General features: G+C 33.5%; 1 protein-coding gene across 2 annotated transcripts in view; it reads right to left on the bottom strand.

Annotated features, from left to right (window-relative positions):
- Nucleotides 1-22,719, bottom strand: part of LOC129751318 (uncharacterized) — a 377,841-nt gene that overhangs the window by 82,739 nt on the left and 272,383 nt on the right. For both annotated transcript variants that reach the window (XM_055746750.1, XM_055746751.1), the window contains exon 6: nucleotides 7,818-8,311. In XM_055746750.1, coding sequence (XP_055602725.1) covers nucleotides 7,818-8,311 — 494 coding nt within the window. The remainder of the gene's footprint in view (nucleotides 1-7,817; nucleotides 8,312-22,719) is intronic.

The raw sequence follows: 22,719 nt of genomic DNA, 5'->3' as shown, positions 1-22,719 counted from the left end.
GAGTAATTTTTCTATAAAATAGACTATTGAACTTCAAGAAATTGGTGGATTTGCTGAACTCAAATTTGCAAAGCTTTTGAATTAGTTCATAGTATTCCACGAAAATGTTCAAGCCAGTCCAGTTTTAGCTCCTTACTGCAAACAATTTTTACTACCGAAATCACAATTTTGTATTCGTATTTTAATTTTTGATATAATTTTTGCTTGTTTCGATTAGAGTCATTTTTTCATCTTAATGTCATTCGTGAGTTATATCAACGATGGAGTTGGTGGACAGTATACTGCACCAAATTTGTATGGGAAATTTAAAACCTGTGAAATGTTATACGCTGCAGGCTAAAATTGATTCTGGACCTAGAACAAGATCTCATGCCAAATTTGGGCCAGATCGGACCACGGGAAGGGGTCGCTCAACGAGCCTGAAGTTTGTATGGGATGTTGAGACATTCTGTTCGAGAGCAACATGAAAAACCAGTTTATCGTCAATAACTTTTGTCTCCTTCTACCGATTTCTTTCAAAAAACGGTTTTTGTTGAAGCCTAAATTATGATAAATATTTCGTCAGTAGGTTGCATTTCAATTAAAGTTAAGATAAAAAAGTTATTAAGCTTCAAAAATTGGCTAACTTTTTTAAGGATGACATTCATCACTGTTTTAATGAGGCGACTGAATGTCCGACCAGAACACTCAATGTGAAACGTTTTTGTCAAATATTGACCGATTTGACCATTGTTGTTGCGCTTGATTGCTATTTTTAATGTTTTTTCTAAAATTTGAGTTTGGATAATATTCAATTGATAGTTCGGAAAGAAATATGGGCGGAAAATTGCTTGACAATTTAAAATAAAATTGCATAACCACAGGGGCTTAGGAACATGACTGGACGATTTGTGATGCCAATAAAAAGATTCACCTTCATTCTCTTTCAAAAGAAAGCTACAGCTATTATAATAAAAACGTGAGAAAAATGTAAAAGGAACTTTTATCGATAAATTATCATTTTATTGGTTTTTTAAAGCGTTGGTTCATGTGTTTTTCGATTTAAAAAAAATTGTTGGCGGTTGGGTCTGAGAGTAACAACCATTCTGAATAGATTTTTTGAGAAAAAAAATGATTCTAAGTTAGGTAGAAAAGATGAAACATAATCCCCGTCGAAAGGCGGAAATATGTACAAAAGACTGCCCCAAATTTGTATGAGAAATTCAAAACCTGTGAAATGTTATGCGCTGAAGGCTAAAATTGATTCAAGTCCTAGTACAAGATCTCAGTCGAGGTCATTTGGGGCAGTCTAGTGGACAGTCATTGAAAAACTTATCCGGTATAACTGTGATCAATGTTTACTCTTGAGCTCGAACTCGCGGACATCGGCTCAGGAAGCAACTGACTTGCCAACTGAGCTATATCACAAGCCCACATTTTTGATATAATCGTTTTTGTGTTGTCACGAAAAAAATCAATATGGCTCTCGGCACTACCTTTTTACAATATTCCTTGGATAGCAACATAGTACTTTAAAAAATACAAGGTAGGCCATTCTGCTCTCTTTCAACGTATTGGTAAGAGACCCCGAAAAATAGTTATGGGAAAAAACTGGCAAATGTATAGAATTTATAAAAAAAATCGCATTTTTCATAAAATTGACAAGCAATAAAATTATAAGAAAAATTAGTACTGATGCATTTTAATGCAACGAACAATATTTGGCTTTTCAAGACTGCTAAAAGTAATATCCAATGAGCTTTTTATCGCTTTAAAACAAAAATTTGGTGATATTTTTGCCTTCTGTGGATCTTTCTTGTGTGATTTGAATAAAAATTCAAACTAATTGACTTTTCATCACATAAATATGAAGTATTTTAGATCAATTATGAAATGTTTAATATAGACAGAATAAAATATTACATTACTTGCTCTCAAAAAAGAGGGACGACGATGAAAATTTATTTTGAATGCTCATTATTTATGGTTCATATCCAAAAAGCCAATGTGAAAAATAGTTTCCGCTAATCCTGAAGAATCAATCTTTAATCTGAGGCCCTTTTCAAAAGAATCGAATGGCTATCGACGGAGAAATTAACAATTTTGATTGCCATTCTATATGAAACTACCAAATTTTCATAACTATTTTTGTTGGTATGTAAGCATGCTGTGTACATCCACGGAGCTTTCAAGTGAAGTTAAGCGCAATGGCCTACTTGTTATTTTCAATGTACTACTGGGACAGCAACATTAATTATTCTCAATTTTTTACTTTCTGGACCAATCTGGCTCTAGGTCCAAAATAGGGTCACTCATCCTATACATGAATAGAAGATAGATTTACCTCCCTTCTTAAAGGGGGTCCACGATGAAATTTCCACACACAAAATTGATCCGCAAAATTAGAGTTTTCATCCGATTGCACAGTGCAGTGGTTTAAAACTCAAAAAACGTGATTATGGGTTTTTTGAAGGCTTAAATGTCAAAATGACTTTATGATAAGTTCTAATTTGTTTCATCATTTTAAAATGCGCACATTTTGTTGTGATTTTTTTCCTGATCGATTCACCTATAAATGAGAAATTTTTTCTATTTTTTGTATTTATCATTTTATTACTATAACGTCTTCAGAAAAGTTATAGATCATCAAATTTTAAGAAACTTTGTTGAAGACGTCAAAGCTCTTTAGAAATAACATGTTTTGAACAAACTTTGTATGAGAGAGAGTTGTGACAATTGTAAAACTACACAACTTCATTTAAGGTGTCAAAGCACTATTTTGAAGTATTTTTTTTTTTTTTGGAGGTTTCGTTTAAAAATGGCATGTTATCATTGTTCAATATCTCTGAAAGTTGCAAACATACCAAAATAAAAATATATCCATTAGAAAGTGCAATCTTTCAACTTTCATGGACATATAGTTTCATTTGTGTACAAGAGGTTTTACTATTAAAATAACTCAACTGAAAGTAGTCGATGATTCCTTTGAATTCAGCCACAGTATTTGAAAGACACAGATGTTTCACAGATGTGTAAAGCTACTGAAGATCTAGGATTTTGTGAAGGAAGAACTTTTTTCTTCGAATCTGATGTGACAATTGCCAAATGTTCTTCGAATCTATCTATTTACTTCCTTTTTGTTTGTCTAATGTATACCTTTTCACAGTCAGAACAATTGTATTTGTATTTGTATCTTTATTTGTCTTTGAGCCAAGGCTCTTAGAGACTGACCAGTTTTGTTTTACAAATTTGTTTGATTTCTATGGTACATTTAAAATTTCACATTTTTTGTAAAAACATCAATTCTTGATGAATGGAAAAATATAATAATTGACAAGATAACTTAGTATGAGAGAGATCATGATTGTTGGACTAATAACTTTTGTTTTAACCGTTCTTTTAACACATTATAACTAAAGAGTTTGAGATCTTCATCCAATTGGTTGTACATGTTGAAAGCTTTTCTCAGCGCCGAATTTTGACCAAATGTATTAGTATTTATCCTTGCCGTTGAAAGATGATTTCGCCCACGAGTCATGTGTTGATGCCTGTCCGAATTTCTGCTTAGAACCGTGTTTGTGTGGACCAATCCATGTTGAATTCGATGAATGTGTAGACACGCAGATTAACCGTACATAGTTTCCAGGGTAAGAAGGTGATGATGGAGTGTGAATGAACTGTGTCGATGTTCTACGGTGAGGACCGAATAAGTTTTTGATAGCTTTATTTTGAAGAGGTTTCAAAACAGACGCACTAGCCGCTCCCCAAACACAATACCATAAGTATCACAGCAGTGAAAAAGTGAAAACATTTTGATCGCTTAGAAGAATCTGGTAACAAATAGTTTATCCATTGAGTTCCACCGGATCTTTTGTTGATCCTAAAATGGATTTCAATTGATAATTGGAACTACTGAAAACCAATTCAATTTCAAATTTTGTTAACTTGGATCCTAATTCAAGAGCATTGAAGCTATTGAACTTCATGGATCTCCGTTGAAACTGGTTTTGAAGATTTTTTTGTTTATTGTTGATGATGATATGAATAGAACTGGATTGGTATCCATTTTAATTAGCCGTTTGGAAGATATATTGAAGTTCCTTTTCTTCCCCATCTTTTGAGAGAGGAATTGAATTCATTCTGTAAATCATATGATGGAACGGAGACAACGGAAATGATACACTTTCTTCAGTCAATAACCCACTGAGGATGCTAGTGGGTGGTTAATGAAATACTAGTATTTGGGTCTTTCAAATACTGTGGCTCAATTCAAAGGATGACTACTTTGAAATCATAGTTTCATTCAGCTAAGGGGTTCTTCAACCCTTATCCGCTTTAGAGTGTCATTTTGACACTATTGCAAGTTTGAAGGCTTGTAACTTTTTTCAGAAGCTTCAAAAAACAAAAATTTCTTCGGGTACCCTAAATGAATTCAAAAGTTCTTTAATATTGCATCTTTACTTTATTTATGGACAAACCCTGGAAGCCTGGACAAAAATACTCCCTTTTCCGACTTAGAGTGTCATTTTGACACTCCAAAAGTAAAATCTATTTAAGTCGTTTGAATTATTATGAACTTCATATAAAACTTTTATCAATAGAAACCTGGTGATGTCAGTAAAATATGATAAGAACATTATATATAGCTATTCAACATGAAAGAAAAAAAATCCGAAAAAAACATGCCTCAGGAAAATTGCTGTAGTTCAAATATTACACGTCCAAAAAATATTTGCCTTATGCCAGGGCCGTAGGAAGAATCGACTCATGGGGGGGGGGGGGGGGGTTTGGTGAAAGATTTTTACCTATGATTTTTTGGCCAACAATGCATGAATACAAAAAAATTAAAACAATTTTTGTTTGTAACTATATGATTATCATTTTGTAAGTACTTTGACATTAAAAATTTTCGTAATTAACTCGAAATTTAAGAAAATTGGCCCTAAACCTAAAAGGTGAGCTAAATTCGTTTTCATCGATGGTTAAAATCTTTGAATTTGACAGTCTGATAGATCAAACTTAGTTGATTTGGGCATAAAATATGATTTTTTAAACTTAAAACCTATTTTTTACTCAAATCAAACAAGCCCAATCTTCCAAACTATTTGCAAATTCAAAGATTTGAACGTTTGATGAAAAAAAAACAAATTTCCAAAAAAAAAGTTGGAGAATATAATCGTTCGGATCTAATTTCTTGATGCCAAAATAAACCAAATTAATGATTTTAGTATAAAATTTGGCTTCAAATGTTATGAATCTAATAATGAAACCATTCTACAAAATTTAACTCAACACTTCCCGTTACTCAAATATCTGTATTAAATTACTAGATTTTTGTCTATTGGTTTCTGAAACATAAAATGCCGCAATTTTGTGTCCTTGATGTGTTAATAATAAAATATAGAAAATATAGAGTTTTGTGCAGATTTTTTAGATGAAGATGTTTCTTTAACAGCAAATATTTTTCATAAAGAATCATTTCCATAATGAAAATCCTTTGGTTGATTTTTTGAGAAATACATTTGGGTGTTTTGGACAAAACCAAAAAAAAACTCAAGTTCTATCTTTTATATGTGATTTTCAGCTGAATTATGTTTACAAACAAATATTGTTTAAAAAATTGAAATCTGGTAATTGAATTGACAAGCAATTTTAACACATGAAGAACCGAAAAAATCTATGAGAAATTCGGCATTCTATATCTCAGAAACCTCTGGACTAAATTTTACAAACTTAGCATTTTAAAGTTACGGCAAATGTTGTGTTCAATTTTGTCGAACAAAATTTAGCACTTAAATTCAGTCCATTCGAGTTATAATTCGAAGTGTAGCACACTGTTGGCAAGCAAAAAAACGAGATATATATCTTGTGTGCCCGCAATGTGTTAAGTTCATGCATGATCACTTGAATTGCTCAACAATTTATGTTGATTGTTATATTTATTTACAAGCTTAATCTTTTTTTGAATTTTGAATCTGCATTCTGAATTTGAACCTGAATTCAAAAATTGCGCTTTGATTCTGTAGCCAAATTTCCAAACGATTTCTGAAATGTACAAAAAATACGATTTCCGAATCTTATTTCAGATCTGAATTTTATGAGCTAAGTTTTAGAGCCCTCATTCATGAATCTATTAAACAAATTATGTTCAGGTTTAATCTAAATTCACTATTCAATTTATTTATTGTTAATCTACATTGTGAATCAGAATTAAAATATGAATTTACAAAGACCTGAACCTGACTTTTCAATTTTGGATTGCTATTTCAAAGCTTCAAGTTTTCTAATTTTGTGTAAAACTTAAGTTTGAGAACTCGAACTCGATGATCTCGAAAAACATGATTCAAATTTGATATGAAATGCAAAACCAAATCTGAACCAGGATTTTAAAGAAGCTTTTAAATTCTTATTTCTTATGAATATTCGAACTGAAAATCGAGAATCCTGAACTGGAAACAGAATCCGAAATACGAAAATAGGAATACAATTTTTGTTATGGGAGTCATGAAATCAGAACCTCCAAAATGGGTTTAGTTTAATAAAAAAAAAAATATTTTATATATTTATATATTTTATATTAAATATTCAGAACTGAATTTCGATGAACAAGTGAGAAAATTTTGAAAAACTGTTGCAGCGTTTTGGACTTGGGATGGGTTTTTGATGTTTCAGCATTAGTTTGTAGTCTAGATTGTTACTCTTGATTGACCTTACTCTATTATCATAATTTGGTTCTGAATTTTAAATTTTGAGTAAAGAGTTGAATATCTCGCTTGGCGTTTTGGATCATCATGGGGGGGGTTTAACCCCCAAAACCCCCCCCGTTCCTACGGCCATGCCTTATGCATATGAAAGCTGAAGTAAATGTCTACATCATGAAGCTAAGAAATATTTTTTTTAAATTTTTTTTTAATGAAATGGTCACAAAAAGTAAAAAAAAAGTGGCCTGAAAAACCTACTTTTCATTAGATTGCTAGTAAACACTATTTGAGCGGTGGTAAAGCTTTTGTAAAAATATCGTTACAAATTTTATTCTATTTCTGACATTTTGTTGTCGTTAGATTTTTGATGCAATAAAAATAGAATTTACTGGAATTTTGCAAAGTTGATTACTTGGCGCGATTTTTTCACAAGTTGAAATTTAATCTGTTTTTGTGGTCCACCGTCAGGTTGTACCCGGATTTTCAGTGCTTTTACTTTGTTCGGACCAATCAAAAGTATATTCATTGGAAAGCAAAATTAATCTACATTCTAGTGAGGTGCAACAATTCACGCTGTGAGATTTCACAAAAATATGAAAATTATAAAAGCACGTCCAGCAAAACGCACACCAATTTTTCACACAGCTGTGGATCTCGTTAATTATCTCTTGTTTTGATAGAAGTTGCTTGTTTTTGACTTGGCTTCGGATTCGTCTGCTTCTTATTTGTCTTTGCACCCAATCTTTCTTTGGCACGATGAACGTTGCGGAACCCGAAATGAGGCATTCTATTTACTGGCATTAAATAATGTGCCGTATTACGGGAAAAGTATGAGAATTTCTTCGAAACAGCAATGAATAATTTTTTAAATTTTTTTTTATGAAAGAGTAAAGAAAATGCTACATTTGTATGAAAAACAAATTATGAATTCGTTAATAAATGACTGAACTACACGCAATTGTTTGTGTTACAATATTAAATGAAGCAGACTTTAGTTTTATACATCCAGTTGTTTGTATTTAAAAAATATTTGGAACTTTTATGTCAGCACAATTCTATCGAAAAATCGGCAATGTTGGTCTTTGTATTTACCTAAATAATAGTAAACCATTTCTTTAAAGTATAAACTATACTCACTGTAGACTTTGAACGGCCCAACCAGATGCTGCCCGTTGGTGTAGCTGGACATGGTTCCGTTGAATCCGCTTTCGACCGGTGGCATTCCGTATCCGTTGGCCGTCGTCAGGTAGCTGTTGTTGTTGATGTAACCCCCATTATTGGTGGCCCCCATCGTAACCGGAACTCCTCCGTTGGGACTTCCGTTACAGTAATAGCCTCCGAGTCCTCCGGCCGCCGTTGGAGAACCTGTTGCAGCAGCTGCAGCCGCCGCAGCAACCGCCGCTAATTGAAGCTGCTGCTGATGGTGTTGCTGTTGGTGGTGTTGTTGCTGCTGCTGTTGTTGACTTTGAAGCGCCGAGCCAGGAACTTGGGGACCTGCCATCATGCCAGCTCCATTCAACTTGCCCGTTATAGCCAAACGCCCTGGTGCCATCAATCGCTGTCGCTTCAATGGTCTCGGCTGGGAGGTGGGCTGTTGCTGAATCGGACCGAAAAGTGTCGACGCGTAGTAACTAAATTGAAGAAACGGGAGAAAAGAAAACAAAAAGATAAAAAGAAGCCAGTCAGCAAACAATGAACTTGTTCTTTCAACAGCAGCAGCACATTTCTTCCGGGAAGTGAAAATGTGGTGGGCGTTCAGGTGGAAAATTATTAATCAAATAAAATGAAATGGCAGAATAAACAAACAATTAGGTGGTGATAGCTGAAGATGACACACCGGAGAGGGATCTCTTCTACCCACAGCGGCAAAACAGTGCTCAACGGAATAGCAAATGGCAAGAAATTGACGACAGGTCGTCGGATCTCGTTATGGGATCAGAAGAAGTTCAAACGGTCGAGTCCCGAACAAACGGCAGAGACAACGATGTTAATGATAATGTCGATATAACGATAATGGTAACAAGTTTCACCCCCGGCCTGGGCTTCGGTTTGAGTGAGGAAAACAATTTCGGCTCATTTAGGTGAAATTGTTCTGTCCGGGAAAACGGAAACGGAAATCCAGAGATGCCAATTTATTTTCCGTTAGAGGATGTTTGCTGGAAACATCCAGAGAATCGAGAGGATTTTTTTAAAGATTGAAGTTTAAGATAATTCAGATTATAAAAAAATAACTAAACGGCAATGAATCAAACTGAGTGTTATGCAGTTACATGCTCAAGCATAAAGTCCAACAATGATTACTAGAATCCATTATTTTTCTATTCAAGTTATTTACATTAGACTGAGTCGATTTGGGGTCGTTTTTGAATTTCTCTAACCCTTGGGTCAAGATGACATTGATTTGGTTCAAAAATCATCCATGATTATTGGCTTTAATCAGCTTTGGCATGAATAAACTTGAACTTCTAACTTTGCAACTGAGAAATGAAAAATTTGTTTTGAACGATCAACACAATTTTTATTTCTTCTGTAGAAAAGCCCGCTTATGATTTTTGTGCCAATTAATAAATTCTTCAAAGAAAATATTTCGCTAAACTTTGTCGAGGACTGTAGCTTTGTACCTTATTAGGCAAAAACTTTATTAGCTGTTCAATAGGATTATGTCTTTTGGCATAAAAATAAACAATCTATTCTAATTAGATCACATTTAAGCACATTTCAACGTAAAGAACTGATTCACATTATTTACAACTTGTCCAGTTTAAAATAAATCTTTGTTTTTCTGATCCAATTAAGAAAAATTTTCTAAAAAATGATATTTAAACTTTAAAGTTAGAAACATTTCGGTAACAAAACTTATTTTGATATCAGAATCTTGCATTCTTCCAAATAATTCATTTCTAATTCTAAACTATGAGTTCTCAACGCTGAACATTATTTTTTTATATTCCCTTGGCTTATAAAGCCATAACCCGAAATCCAGATTCGAAAATAAAGTTAACAGTTAAATTCGAATTTTAGTTGCCATTTTCAAGTTAAAAAAAAATGTGTAGACAAATTTGTGTGTAAGATTCACAATTTTCAATTTATTTAGATTTTTACCCAGCAAACATAACATCGCATTAGAAATGTCAGCTTAACTCGTTAGCAATGTTAATGTAAATCGTAATTCCTACCAAACCAAGTAAATGATCGTAAAATGGTTAGTTAAAGTCTACCGACTCGGATATGACAAAATTGCACCATGTTTGCAAATATGTCTCCCGCGTGCGGGATTCAAGTGAGAAAACAACCTTGATGTTCTCTCTGCGATTAGCAGTGCAACCAGATTTCAAAAAATCAGAGGGTCCATTTGGTTAAACTGTCCAATGAGAGAAGCAGCAAATATTGTCGCTGGCAACGGTTTGCATGCATTGAGAGTAAAACTTGCGCTTTCTCGCATACTATCAGGATGTACGGTAAAAGATGTTGTATATCGTCCAATTTTTACAACACCTATCGCATAAGCCAGAAGTTAAAAATATTTATGTATATTGCCTCCACTTTAGTACGTAAATGCTGTTTTTTAGAGTTATATAAGATGATTTTATAATGTATACGAAACGTTAGCAAAGTTTGTTGAGAAATATACCTAAAAAAATGTTTGCTGGGTATCGCCGTTATAATTTTTATTATAATACTAGCTGATCCCGTACGAACTTCGTTTCGCTTTAAATCATTGGTACGTCAAAATGAGTTTAGAAAATGAATTCGAAACATTCTTTCCACAATTTTGGGGAAAAAATTCAACAGTGTTTAAATTTGCTACTATTACTATTACTTGAAATTCAATTTAAACGGTTAATTGTCTTTTTATTAAAATTTATGTGAGAGTGTTTTCTTCTCGATCGGTTGCAAAATCTAGACATAACAGAGGCAGAAACATGTACTATTTCTTTATGTGCACAACTCTTCACACTCACACTTAAATTGGTATCAATTAACTGCCTCCAACAAAATTATTGCACAAAACACTGAACTTTCAATGAAACCCTCTTTTTCTGTCCCATGGCCCGAAATTCGATAATTGAAACCAATTTTACGTTCCTCAAAACTCCATTGTGCCATTTTTTTCTTTTCAAATTATGTGTAAAATAACGTCAGGAACTTGAAAACAGAGAACAGTGAATATAGACGCCCCTTTCGCCCAACCTGTATACACATCTCAGGTGGCGATGGAAATCCCGTGCTAAGTGTTGGTAAAAGTTTTTTTTGTAAACATTGAAACCATGACAATTTGTGATGTCAGTTGCATTTCCAAACAAACAACCAACAGCGAAAACTATAGAGAAAAAATCATTGCCAACTGCTGTTTACGATTCTCGCCTAGGATACATAAACATCCTGGTAAGTGACGTAGGCTTTGTTTACCTTTTAACTTCTAGAATAACGAGTTCTGTATTAGTGTGCGTATTTCTTCATCACCTTCTTTCCACCACATTGCCTTTCGCCGACCCTTGACACGGAACATGCTACCTGGAGTCAATTGCTCATAGTTTATAACCCTCATCTGAACATTTTCATCTCAATCCGATGCATGATCACGAGAATATCGCGAAAACAGTGAGCAACTGACATGGACGGCCTTTTTTTGACCACGATTCAAAACTTGACACCTGAAATCAATTATCTTTTCTGTTAAACTCCCATGTGCCAATTTTCATTACAATTCTATGCTCAATCAAGAGAATATCGTAAAAACAGTGAACAGATAATAACCCCTTTTGCCGACCCCTGAGTCAAGATTTGAAACCTGAAAGCAAAAGAGCGTCCCTCAAAACTCCTATGCGGATATTTTCATCTCAATCCAATGTAGAATAACGTCAAAATCGCAAAAACATTAATCAGTGAATATGGACGACCCCTTTGGCCGACCCCTGACCCTAAATTTGATAACTGTAATCGATTGTTCGTCCCTCAAAACACTCATGTGCTAAATTTCATCACAATATGAACTATAATAACGCCAATATCGCAAAAACATTAATCAGTGGATATGGACGACCCCTTTGGCCGGCCCCTGACCCTAAATATAATAACTGTAATCGATTTTTCGTCTCTTAAAACACTCATGTGCAAATTTTCATCACAATCCGGTGTATAATAACGCCAATATCGCAAAAACATTAATCAGTGAATATGGACGACCCCTTTTGCTGACCCCTGACACTAAATTTGATAACTGTAATCGATTGCTCGTCTCTCAAAACACTCATGTGCAAATTTTCATCACAATCCGATGTACAATAACGCCAATATCGCAAAAACATTAATCAGTGAATATGGACGACCCCTTTGGCCAACCTTTGACCCTAAGTGTGATAACTGTAATCGATTGTTCGTCTCTCAAAACACTCATGTGCAAATTTTCATCACAATCTGGTGTATAATAACGCCAATATCGCAAAAACATTAATCAGTGAATATGGACGACCCCTTTGGCCGATCCCTAACCCTAAATTTGATAACTGTAATCGATTGTTCGTCTCTCAAAACACTCATGTGCAAATTTTCATCACAATCTGGTGTATAATAACGCCAATATCGCAAAAACATTCATCAGTGAATATGGACGACCCCTTTGGCCGACCCCTGACCCTAAATTTGATAACTGCAATCGATTGCTCGTCTTTCAAAATACTCAAGTGCAAATTTTCAACAAGATCCGACAAAAAATAACGTCAATATCGCGAAAACCATATTTGTGTTGTATGGACGACCCCCTTCAGAAGGGGTCATCCAAAAATCTGAAAACATTTTTCATCTTTCCTGGACCTAATAAGTATCCATGCCAAATTTCAGACCTTTAGCTCTTAAGACGGCTGAGTCTATAGAGGACAAACAAACAAACAAACAAACAAACATACAGATAATTGCTTTTTATATATATAGATTTGTATGACATTGCGGCGAGATTAATTATAAGGTAGAAATGTTAGACTTTAAAATATATAGCGGGATAGAGGAAGCGAGTGCGAATCGTAGAATAGAACGGAAGACTGAAATGATTCAAGAGTAACAATATTGACTCAGGACTTAAGTCAAACCTACGAAATCTTTTCCCAGGCAAACAATTCTATTACAGTTATGCAAAATAATTTCATTTCGTGATTGCAATTTAGTCCCTAGTATCACAAACCATTATGATTTTGTCCGATTTTGTTTTCACTTTATTTGCGAAATAAAAAAAACCAAATTGAGTCTGTATTTCATAAACCATGTTCCAAGTGTTTCCAGCATAACTTTTTTTTGTTTAGAAAGTTTCCGAACTTCCCTGAATATAAGCCGAAATTGAGGAAAAAAATTGAAATAAGAGTCTCGAGTTTTGCCCGGTTGAGACAAAATCCTGAATCTCACCTTGGTTTTGTATTTCAAACTTAAATGAGATGCAATTTCCATAATCGAGTTCATCCTTTTGGAGTACGAAGAAAAAATGCTTAAAATTACAAACCATGTTGTAAATTTAGGTTTGAAATTAATAATTTAAATTCATAATTGTGGTACGGTTTCATTCCTAGCCATTTTGTTTCAGATTCATAGGTTGAATCACAGAAACACAACAATTCAGAACTCCAATAAAAGATTTCTGGTTAGGAGATTTGATACTTCTTTAGCTTTTTGTTTCATAATTCCTATTTAGTTTATTTTGGATTTCAGAATCAAAAATCGTCCTCAAATTCGGAATTCAGTTTTAAAATGAGATTGAAAATACAGGATTCAGATTCGGAAGTAAAATTTTTATTTCAGCTCAAAGTAAAGATTTATTAACAAATAAAATATCAATATGAGCATTCCATAAACCAATCAATTTGCAGAACATCCTAGTTTCATGATTTTGGTTCTGGGTGAAAAAAAATCTCTCAGACTTTATTTGGCAACACAAACCAGAAGAAATCACTATTCAAAAGTAAAATTTGGATTTATTTTAAAGATTCGGTTCATTGAAAAATCTAAAATAATGTTTTTCACATGATTGTAATTATGATCTTAATTTTCAAGTGAAAGTTCAGCTGCAAATATATTTTATTGATTTGATGTTAAACATTATTTGAATTGCAGACTTTTCAACAAAAATTACAAATTAGTTTTTTTAATTTCATTCGAACCCCCCATACTTTTATTTCTGTAAACATATTTGTAACATTTTCACCAATGCTTAAAATGGGGATGCGTGTGTTTAAAAATAATAAGCTTATAATTTGCTAATTTATTCAAATACGAAAAGAAATCTTAAAAAGAAGCCATCAAAATCCTGTATTAATTTTTTTTAAATAAAAATGGGAAGCTTCAGGAAGGGTCGTAGAAAATACCGACTCATGCGATAGATTTAGTCACTGATTTTAACCTATGATGCTGTGTACCTATATGAAATGTTTAAAAAATAAGCTTTTTTAAAATGAAACCTTAAGTATCAAAATATGGAATTTTCTTTCATCGATGGCTATAATACTTGAATTTCTTCCAGAGTCAAACTTATTATAGTTGAGCAAAAAAAAGTTTTTGTAAATGAACCATCAATATCCTTAAAAAGTATTTATTTTATACTCAAATCAAACAAGCTAAATCTTTTAAACTGTTTTGCAAGTTCATAGATTTTAACCTTTAATGAAAGAAAACTTTAAAAAAAGTGAGATAAAAATTTTCGAATCAAATTTGTTTAATGCAAACTAGAAACAAATTCATGATTTGAGTTTTAAATTTTGCTTTAAAAAACATTGCAATATTAAAAATGTCTAACAATTCACCGAGAAAATATAAAACTTTGTGCAAATTTTTCAAAAATAATGTATTTCATAGTGAAAATACTTTGGATGATTTTTTGAAAAAAATTTGGATTTTTTTTTGCATAAAACAAAATTCAGATAATTAACATAAATTCTGCTTTATATTTGTGATATTCAGCGGAATTGTGTGTACATGCAAAATTTGAATTAAAATTGTATTGATTAGAAAATTTTTAAGTTCATGATCAATTAAAATCCTCAACAATTTTATGATGATTGTAAAACTCATTTACCGGCTTTTTTTTCTGAATTTTGAATCTCCATTCTGAACCTGAACTCTGAACCGTGATTCAAAAATTGAATTTTGAATCTGATTCCGAATTTCTATACGATTTCTGAAATGTTTGTTCCAGGGCAGAATTTTATGAGCCAAGTTTATGAGTCCTCATTCATGAGTCTATTGCTTAGATTCTGTAGTTCTGGTTTGATCTCATTATACAAATTGCTTATTTTTTATCTGTATTGTAAATCTGAATCTGAGTTTTCAATGTTGGATCGCTATTAAGAAGCTTTTCATGGACCAAGAATTTTGTTTAAAAACTTCAATTTTGAATATATAAAAGTTTTTTTTAAATCTTTTCGTATATTCGGAAAACTATTACCAAATATAGAAAATGCATATAATTTTCGGAAAAAAATGATTCAATTAGTATTTTAAATACAAAACCAAATTTAACCCAGAATTTCCATTCAGCTGTTCATTTTAAATTTCTTATGATAATTCAAGCTGAAAGCAAAGAATATTAAACGGGATAAAGTATCCACAACAAGAAAATAGAAATACATGATTATGGAACCAAAACCTCCGAAATGGGCTTAATTTAATTCAGACCTGCCTTTCTATGAACAAGTGATAACATTTTTAAAACCTGAAGCAAAATTTTAAACTTTAGTTGTGATTTTTAGGTTTTGACAGTAGTTTTTAGTCTAGATTCTTACTCTTACTCTATTTTCATGATTTGATTATAGATTTTGAAATTTTAAGCGTAGAGTTGAATACCGTAAACCGGGGTTACTTTGATCACCGGGGTAAATTTGACCCACAATTAACTGTTCCACATTATCATCAATAACTCAGTCTATAGTTTGAACTTTTGAAAACTGTTTTCTACGCTTGAAAGCCTATTAATTGAGTACTAAATAGATAAAATTAGGATTGTATTTGAAACTTTTTTCTGTCAGTAATAATCTAATTTCAAAATCTTTAAATATCTATATTTTCCAAGGTTCGCAAACGAACAGCTGTTCTGATGATACCAAAAAGAATTTAGAAGCAAATGGGTTGTTTGATGTGACAGAACAACCGCATTAGCCGCAGCCCGTGGCGTAGAGGATAGCCTTCCAGTCTTCTAAGCCAACGGTCATGAGATCAAATCCCGGTCACGGCATACATAGTACACTTTCTGTGGGTTGGTGGTTTTAGCATTTGTAAGATACTAGCCATCATATCCTCGAAAGATGTACGCTTAGAGTTAAGTGAAAGGAATCTCTTCGAGGAAACATTTAGTTTCATTGAGATCCTGTATGTGTTTGTGTTCGTTTTTTCAACTTTTTTACTCTGTATATGAACAGTTATAAATAGTGCCATTTTTATAGTCATTTAATGATAAATTTGGGTTAGTTAAAAAATAAGGACATTTTCTAAGAGAAAGTCCGTATTGGGGAAATGGATAGGAACCCTATCGAATCGTTAACTTTGAAGAAAAAAAATGGAAATAGTGGGAAGGCCTAGGAAAATGTGTCATTTGTATTTTGAAGCTCAAACTATTTAACAATTATTGTTATTTTTGCCCCTAAATGTAAGCAGCATCATAGTTCTTCGATTATAAATATTTTTAAAATAAAACGTTAAAACTCAAGGTTAAATTGATAAATAAGCATATGTTAGTATTATGAAGTTGTTTTGTATCCTTTATGATCAAGAAAATTCGTTAAAACCGTCGGAATAAAGACTGATCAATGTCACCCCTAAGAATCAAATTCTGAACAGAGACGAAATCAATTTTTAAATCAAGTTCAAAGTAGTCTAATAAATTTCTGCATCCATGTTTTACGTTCATAGGAGTCCAGAACTGGTTTTAAAAATATAAAACATGCCACATTCCCCTTAACAGAAAAAAATAATCGAAATATATTGAAAAAAAGTCATCAATCTTACCCCGGATTATGGTACCTCGCTTGCTTTTTTGGACCCCCATGAGAGGGAAATAATCGAAAATCAATCTACAAAACAAGCAAGAAATCAAGCTTCAAAAAATTGTATTAGATCTATTTCGGCCTTACTCCATTTTTGTTTTTAATTTTTATTTTTACTATCAACCATAATTATTATTTTTAAACTGTGACCCAGAGGTGGGTCTTGACTCAAACATTTAGTCAGCGAAACTTTTTTGTGGATAAATTAATCCAACTTTGTAAAATGAAATTTCAGGGTATAAGATTAGATGAAAATTGATGTTGAAAAACAAGGAAAAACAATTCGCCTTGTCTTCCGATAGGACTTGAACCCATATAAGAGTGCCCCAAATGACCTGACTTTTGAAAAAGTTATGTGCTGCAGGCTAAAATTAATCCTAGGCCTAGTACATGATCTTATGCCGAATTTAGGCCAGATCGGATCACGAGAAGGGATCGCTCAAGGAGCCTGAAGCTTGTATAGGATTTTGAGATATTTTGCTCGGGAGAAACATGAAACACCAGTTTTTCATCAATAACTTTGTTATTCGTCGTCCGATTTCTTTTGAATATAGTTTTTTTTAAACCTAAATTATGACACATATTTCATCCGAAGACTGCAGTTCAATAAGAGTTAAGATGAAGAAATTATTAGGCTTCAAAAATGGTCTAACTTTTCAAAGGGTGGTCACTGTAAATGAGGCGTCAATATGTTCGACCGCCACGACTTATTAACAGTTAGCCCACTTTTGAAGCTTAATATCTTTTTTATCAAAACTCATATCGAAATGCAATCTTCAGATGAAACATTTTGCATAGGTTAGGATTTAAGAAAAACCATATTCAAAAGAAATCGGCATTGGCTTGATCGCCCACATGTATCATAATTGTATGCAATTCTTTGCAAACTCCAATTATTCAGAACTCGATGTAATTTAAAACTCGACTTTTTGCAACTTGTTGCTTAAGTAACTGTACTGTTTGTGTTTAGGTTTCTAGTGTTCAAAAATGTAATTGATTTTCGAACGAAATCTTGCACCACTGTCAACCTTTGTTTTTGTATGCAATCAAATAAAATTTTCTCCTCATCAACGTTCCAATTCCCGAACCATTTTTAGCTCAATAGGCAACCAGGAATCTTTCCGATCTGGCGTAAGCTCAATTCAATTACGGTATTTCGATAACTTTTATTTGCTGCTGCTCGATGCTACTCCACCCAAAAATAAATTCCTGTCTGTCAGCAGGAATGGCAGAATTTGCGTTTATCTCTCGTCAAGTGAAAACATGTTTTGTCGAATTCTTTCACTTTTCCACTTTTCCTGTAACCGAAACCTCTCATTCCGCCAATTTCTTCAAGAAGTCGACGTTCTGGATTGACTCCCCTCATTCCTTACATATTGCCCGTTTGGTTGCAGAAGAAAGTTAGGTTCTTGAATGGGAAACATTTTGACTCAATTTCGGTCTACGTATTATTCGGTAGCTCTCTCTCTTTCTGCTTTCTTCTGCTCTATTGGACTCGCTCAAGAGCTTGTTTGGATGACAAATTGCTTATTCAACTTTCATGTTGTTGCTGCTGCTGCTGAAGATGAAAGTTCTTCACAAGTTGTTTGTTGATATTGTTACTGTATATTTTTTTCTTCGTCCTTCAAAGGTATCACACAGATTGAGCGCAGCAAATGATGGGAGTTTTTGGCTGAGTACACAACTGATTTGTTGAGCTTGTTTGTTTGTTTATAATGAACTTTCAAGATTTCTGGTGAATAATGGTGATTGTTGTTGAACAACAGTGTAATTGTTTGCGATGAGCTTGAAAATTAATTTACTTTTGATAGATTCTCGTGAAAGGAGCAGATGGAAAGTTTAAGAAAAACAGTGGAACAAATTAATGATTACAACTTTCAATTTTCTTACAGAAATAACAGACTATATCCATAGAAAATATTCTAAAAAAACTGTTTATATTCGTCTTGATTTGGTTCACATAGAAAGTCTTTATAACGTTCTTCAAAACGCCTGAAAGCAGGCAATAAATCTCTCAACCTTAAAACTCACCTGCCTGCTGCCAATTTGAATGGACAGCGTAATGAAAATTAACCTTCCCGAAATTGGCTTTCCCATTTCCGCGCTGCATCTCACAAAATGTGCAGCCCAAGCTGAAAACATTGTGAAAATTTATGCGAATGAGCAAGTCCATTAACCATTTTTTTGCTCACCTCCCGAAAGCCTGCAGCAGGTTTGTTGTAACCAAACCACACACCTTCCGCGTTTGCTAAAAGCTATGCCAGCATTTGGTTGGGAAAGGTTTTGAAAAGTTTCTGGCGTTTCCTTAATTTGGTTTGGGAATAATTTTCACAAGTCCATCAAAACTTGCACGGCGATGGTGGCGTTTGGATGGAAAATTGCTTCCGCGCGCACGAATGTGCGATTTCCGAGTAAGCTATTTGGCAGATGAAGGCTAGCTGAGCTCTGACGGGTTGGCAGATTTTTTATTAGAAATAATGCCCGGAAGCCATAGATCTTTTTTTTGCTTTTAGCTGTGAGTTATGGCGAATATACCTCGCTAGATATTTGCAATCGGTTATAATATCACATTAAACTTGTTAAATTTGAATGAAATGTATGCTTCGTTACCTAATAGTTCAGTTCATATTTGGGATACCACTAAACTTTGCAAGAATCTTCAATTGAACTGTGACTGAGACAACTTTGAAGTATTGATTGAAAACTATGGATTTGATGTAAATATACATATACAGTACCGTTCATAATTGTTTAGAAATTGGAAGCACGCGCACTGTCGCTTCGACTTTGAACTTCCATAACTTTTTACTCTGATGATATTTTTTTTATCATTTTTTTTGCGTTAGATAGATCAATTGTCACACTATTATATCACAAAATTTGAGCTTTCTGGAATTTGTGTGGCCTGAGAAATAGTAATTCTACGAAAATCGGACTTTTTGGACTTTTCTCATTCAAACTGCAATATCTCAGAAACTACGCTACATTTTTTATTGAAATTTTGTAGAGTGATTATTGAAACATAAAGCTAGCATGTCTGAAGTTTTAGAAAAGTTCTATCGATGAGATCAAAAGTTACGCGAGGTGCAATATTTCAGGCATGAACCTAGAAATGCGATTTCTATAGAATTTTAGACGAATGTTTCCATAGGAAAATCATATTCTCTGTTTAACAACCAGTAAATCTATTTCAACCAAAAAATCAAAACAAAATCGCGAGATTGCTATTTCAAAACACAAATGGATCATTTATTCCATTTTTTCTTTTCTTCATTGCTTTTGCCAGACATTTTTTGTCTGATTGTTGGATGGAAACGATTTTGTTCTCATGAATCTTCCGAAATTCTATAGAAATCGCATTTCTAGGTTCATGCCTGAAATATTGCACCTCGCGTAACTTTTGATCTCATCGATAGAACTTTTCGAAAACTTCAGACATGCTAGCTTTAGGTTTCAACAATCACTCTGCAAAATTTCAATAAAAAATGTAGCGTAGTTTCTGAGATATTGCAGTTTGAATGAGAAAAGTCCAAAAAGTCCGATTTTCGTAGAATTACTATTTCTCAGGCCACACAAATTCCAGAAAGCTCAAAGTAAAAAGTTATGGAAGTTCAAAGTCGAAATGACAGTGCGCGTGCTTCCAATTTCTATACTATTATGAACGGTACTGTACATTAGGGAGGCAATGATCAGCCATATACTTTTTTTTAAATTTGTCTGAAAAACTGACATGTGCAAAGTTTCAGCTCAAACGGACTTGATTTAGGAGCTCCTTCAAAGTTTCGGTTTTTGACCCTCAATATCATCTTACGGGGGATTAAATGAAATCAAAAAGTTGAAATTTCAATTTCGATGCGAAATGACTTAAAATTGCATTAAATGTCAAGATCTTATGATCTTATATATAAAAATGGAGGCGTTTTCTTTGTGATAACATCACGTATGAATGGTCGGTCGGAATGAAGTGAAATTTGGTATCCGAGGGTTTTTTGGGTCAGAGATGGTTTGTATAATACTTTCAAGAATCTCACTTTTTATGAAAGAGGGGTCCCCATACAAAGTTATCTCTTCTTCACATTTTCTTATATATAAAAATGGAGGCGTTTTCTTTGTGATAACATCACGTATGAATGGTCGGTCGGAATGAAGTGAAATTTGGTATCCGAGGGTTTTTTGGGTCAGAGATGGTTTGTATAATAGTTTCAAGAATCTCACTTTTTATGAAAGGGGGGTCCCCATACAAAATTATCTCTTCACATCTTATATATAAAAATGGAGGCGTTTTCTTTGTGATAACATCACGTATGAATGGTCGGTCGGAATGAAGTGAAATTTGGTATCCGAGGGTTTTTTGGGTCAGAGATGGTTTGTATAATACTTTCAGGAATCTCACTTTTTATGAAAGAGGGGTCCCCATACAAAGTTATCTCTTCTTCACATTTTCTTCTTATATATAAAAATGGAGGCGTTTTCTTTGTGATAACATCACGTATGAATGGTCGGTCGGAATGAAGTGAAATTTGGTATCCGAGGGTTTTTTGGGTCAGAGATGGTTTGTATAATACTTTCAAGAATCTCACTTTTTATGAAAGAGGGGTCCCCATACAAAGTTATCTCTTCTTCACATTTTCTTATATATAAAAATGGAGGCGTTTTCTTTGTGATAACATCACGTATGAATGGTCGGTCGGAATGAAGTGAAATTTGGTATCCGAGGGTTTTTTGGGTCAGAGCTGGTTTGTATAATACTTTCAAGAATCTCACTTTTTATGAAAGAGGGGTCCCCATACAAAGTTATCTCTTCTTCACATTTTCTTATATATAAAAATGGAGGCGTTTTCTTTGTGATAACATCACGTATGAATGGTCGGTCGGAATGAAGTGAAATTTGGTATCCGAGGGTTTTTTGGGTCAGAGATGGTTTGTATAATACTTTCAAGAATCTCACTTTTTATGAAAGGGGGGTCCCCATACAAAATTATCTCTTCACATCTTATATATAAAAATGGAGGCGTTTTCTTTGTAATAACATCACGTATGAATGGTCGGTCGGAATGAAGTGAAATTTGGTATCCGAGGGTTTTTTGGGTCAGAGCTGGTTTGTATAATAGTTTCAAGGATCTCACTTTTGATGATAGGGGGTCCTAATACAAATTAAACTTTATTTGTTACGATTTCCATTAGAATCTATTGGCGAGCACAATGCAGTTAAGGACGTGTAGATGAAATTAAACATTTATTACGATTTATACTTTAGAAGGTAAAACGAAGTTTACCGGGTCAGCTAGTCTCATACAAATTTTTGATGGAAAATTGACTTTCTCGACTTTCCGATCTTTTGAAAAACGGTCGGTTTTACGAATAACGGCGGCTTACTTTGAAGTTATTATTTTGAGTTTTTAATGACAAACAATTTTTCATACTTCAAACTATATTTGATGAAATACTCTGATTTTTACCATTTTTCTTTATATTTTTTCGATCGAACGAAAACTCATTTGAAGCTCGTTTTCACGAAAACAGCTTTTTTGTACCTATACACCTTTTGGCTCCATAGGCCTCACTTGTCACGTGTACAAGGTATTATCGAAAAAAAAATCTAAACGCCATTCACGCTGGTTTTTATTCAACCATTTATGGGTGAAAGATAACCATTTTTTGGTTTTTGCTAAAGAACTTCCAATATGGATATTTTTTTATTTATTTTTATCCATGAAATTTTAACCATTTTAGTAGTTCTCGAATGAAAACCACAAAATGATTGAAATTTTGGCATTTCATCGCCGCCATGTTGAAAGTAATTGGCTCTGCAGCCGGGTGCGTTTTGCGTGGAAGAAAGAAATTCAAGATTTTCCGCTTATATAACGCCCTACTTATTTAGTAGTGAACATGATCTGACGAACATCCTCTGGTCCAGGAAGGTAAGCCTTCAATTATATTTCATATTCGGAATTGAGTCTCATGAAGATTTTTTTCCTCACTAATAGGATTTCGAAATCTAAGGATTCTCAGATAATCGG

This window comes from Uranotaenia lowii, chromosome 3 (genome assembly GCF_029784155.1).
Source record: "Uranotaenia lowii strain MFRU-FL chromosome 3, ASM2978415v1, whole genome shotgun sequence".
NCBI classification, from domain to species: domain Eukaryota; kingdom Metazoa; phylum Arthropoda; class Insecta; order Diptera; family Culicidae; genus Uranotaenia; species Uranotaenia lowii.
Note: the sequence above shows the minus strand (reverse complement) of the source record. Positions and strands in the feature narration are given on the sequence as shown.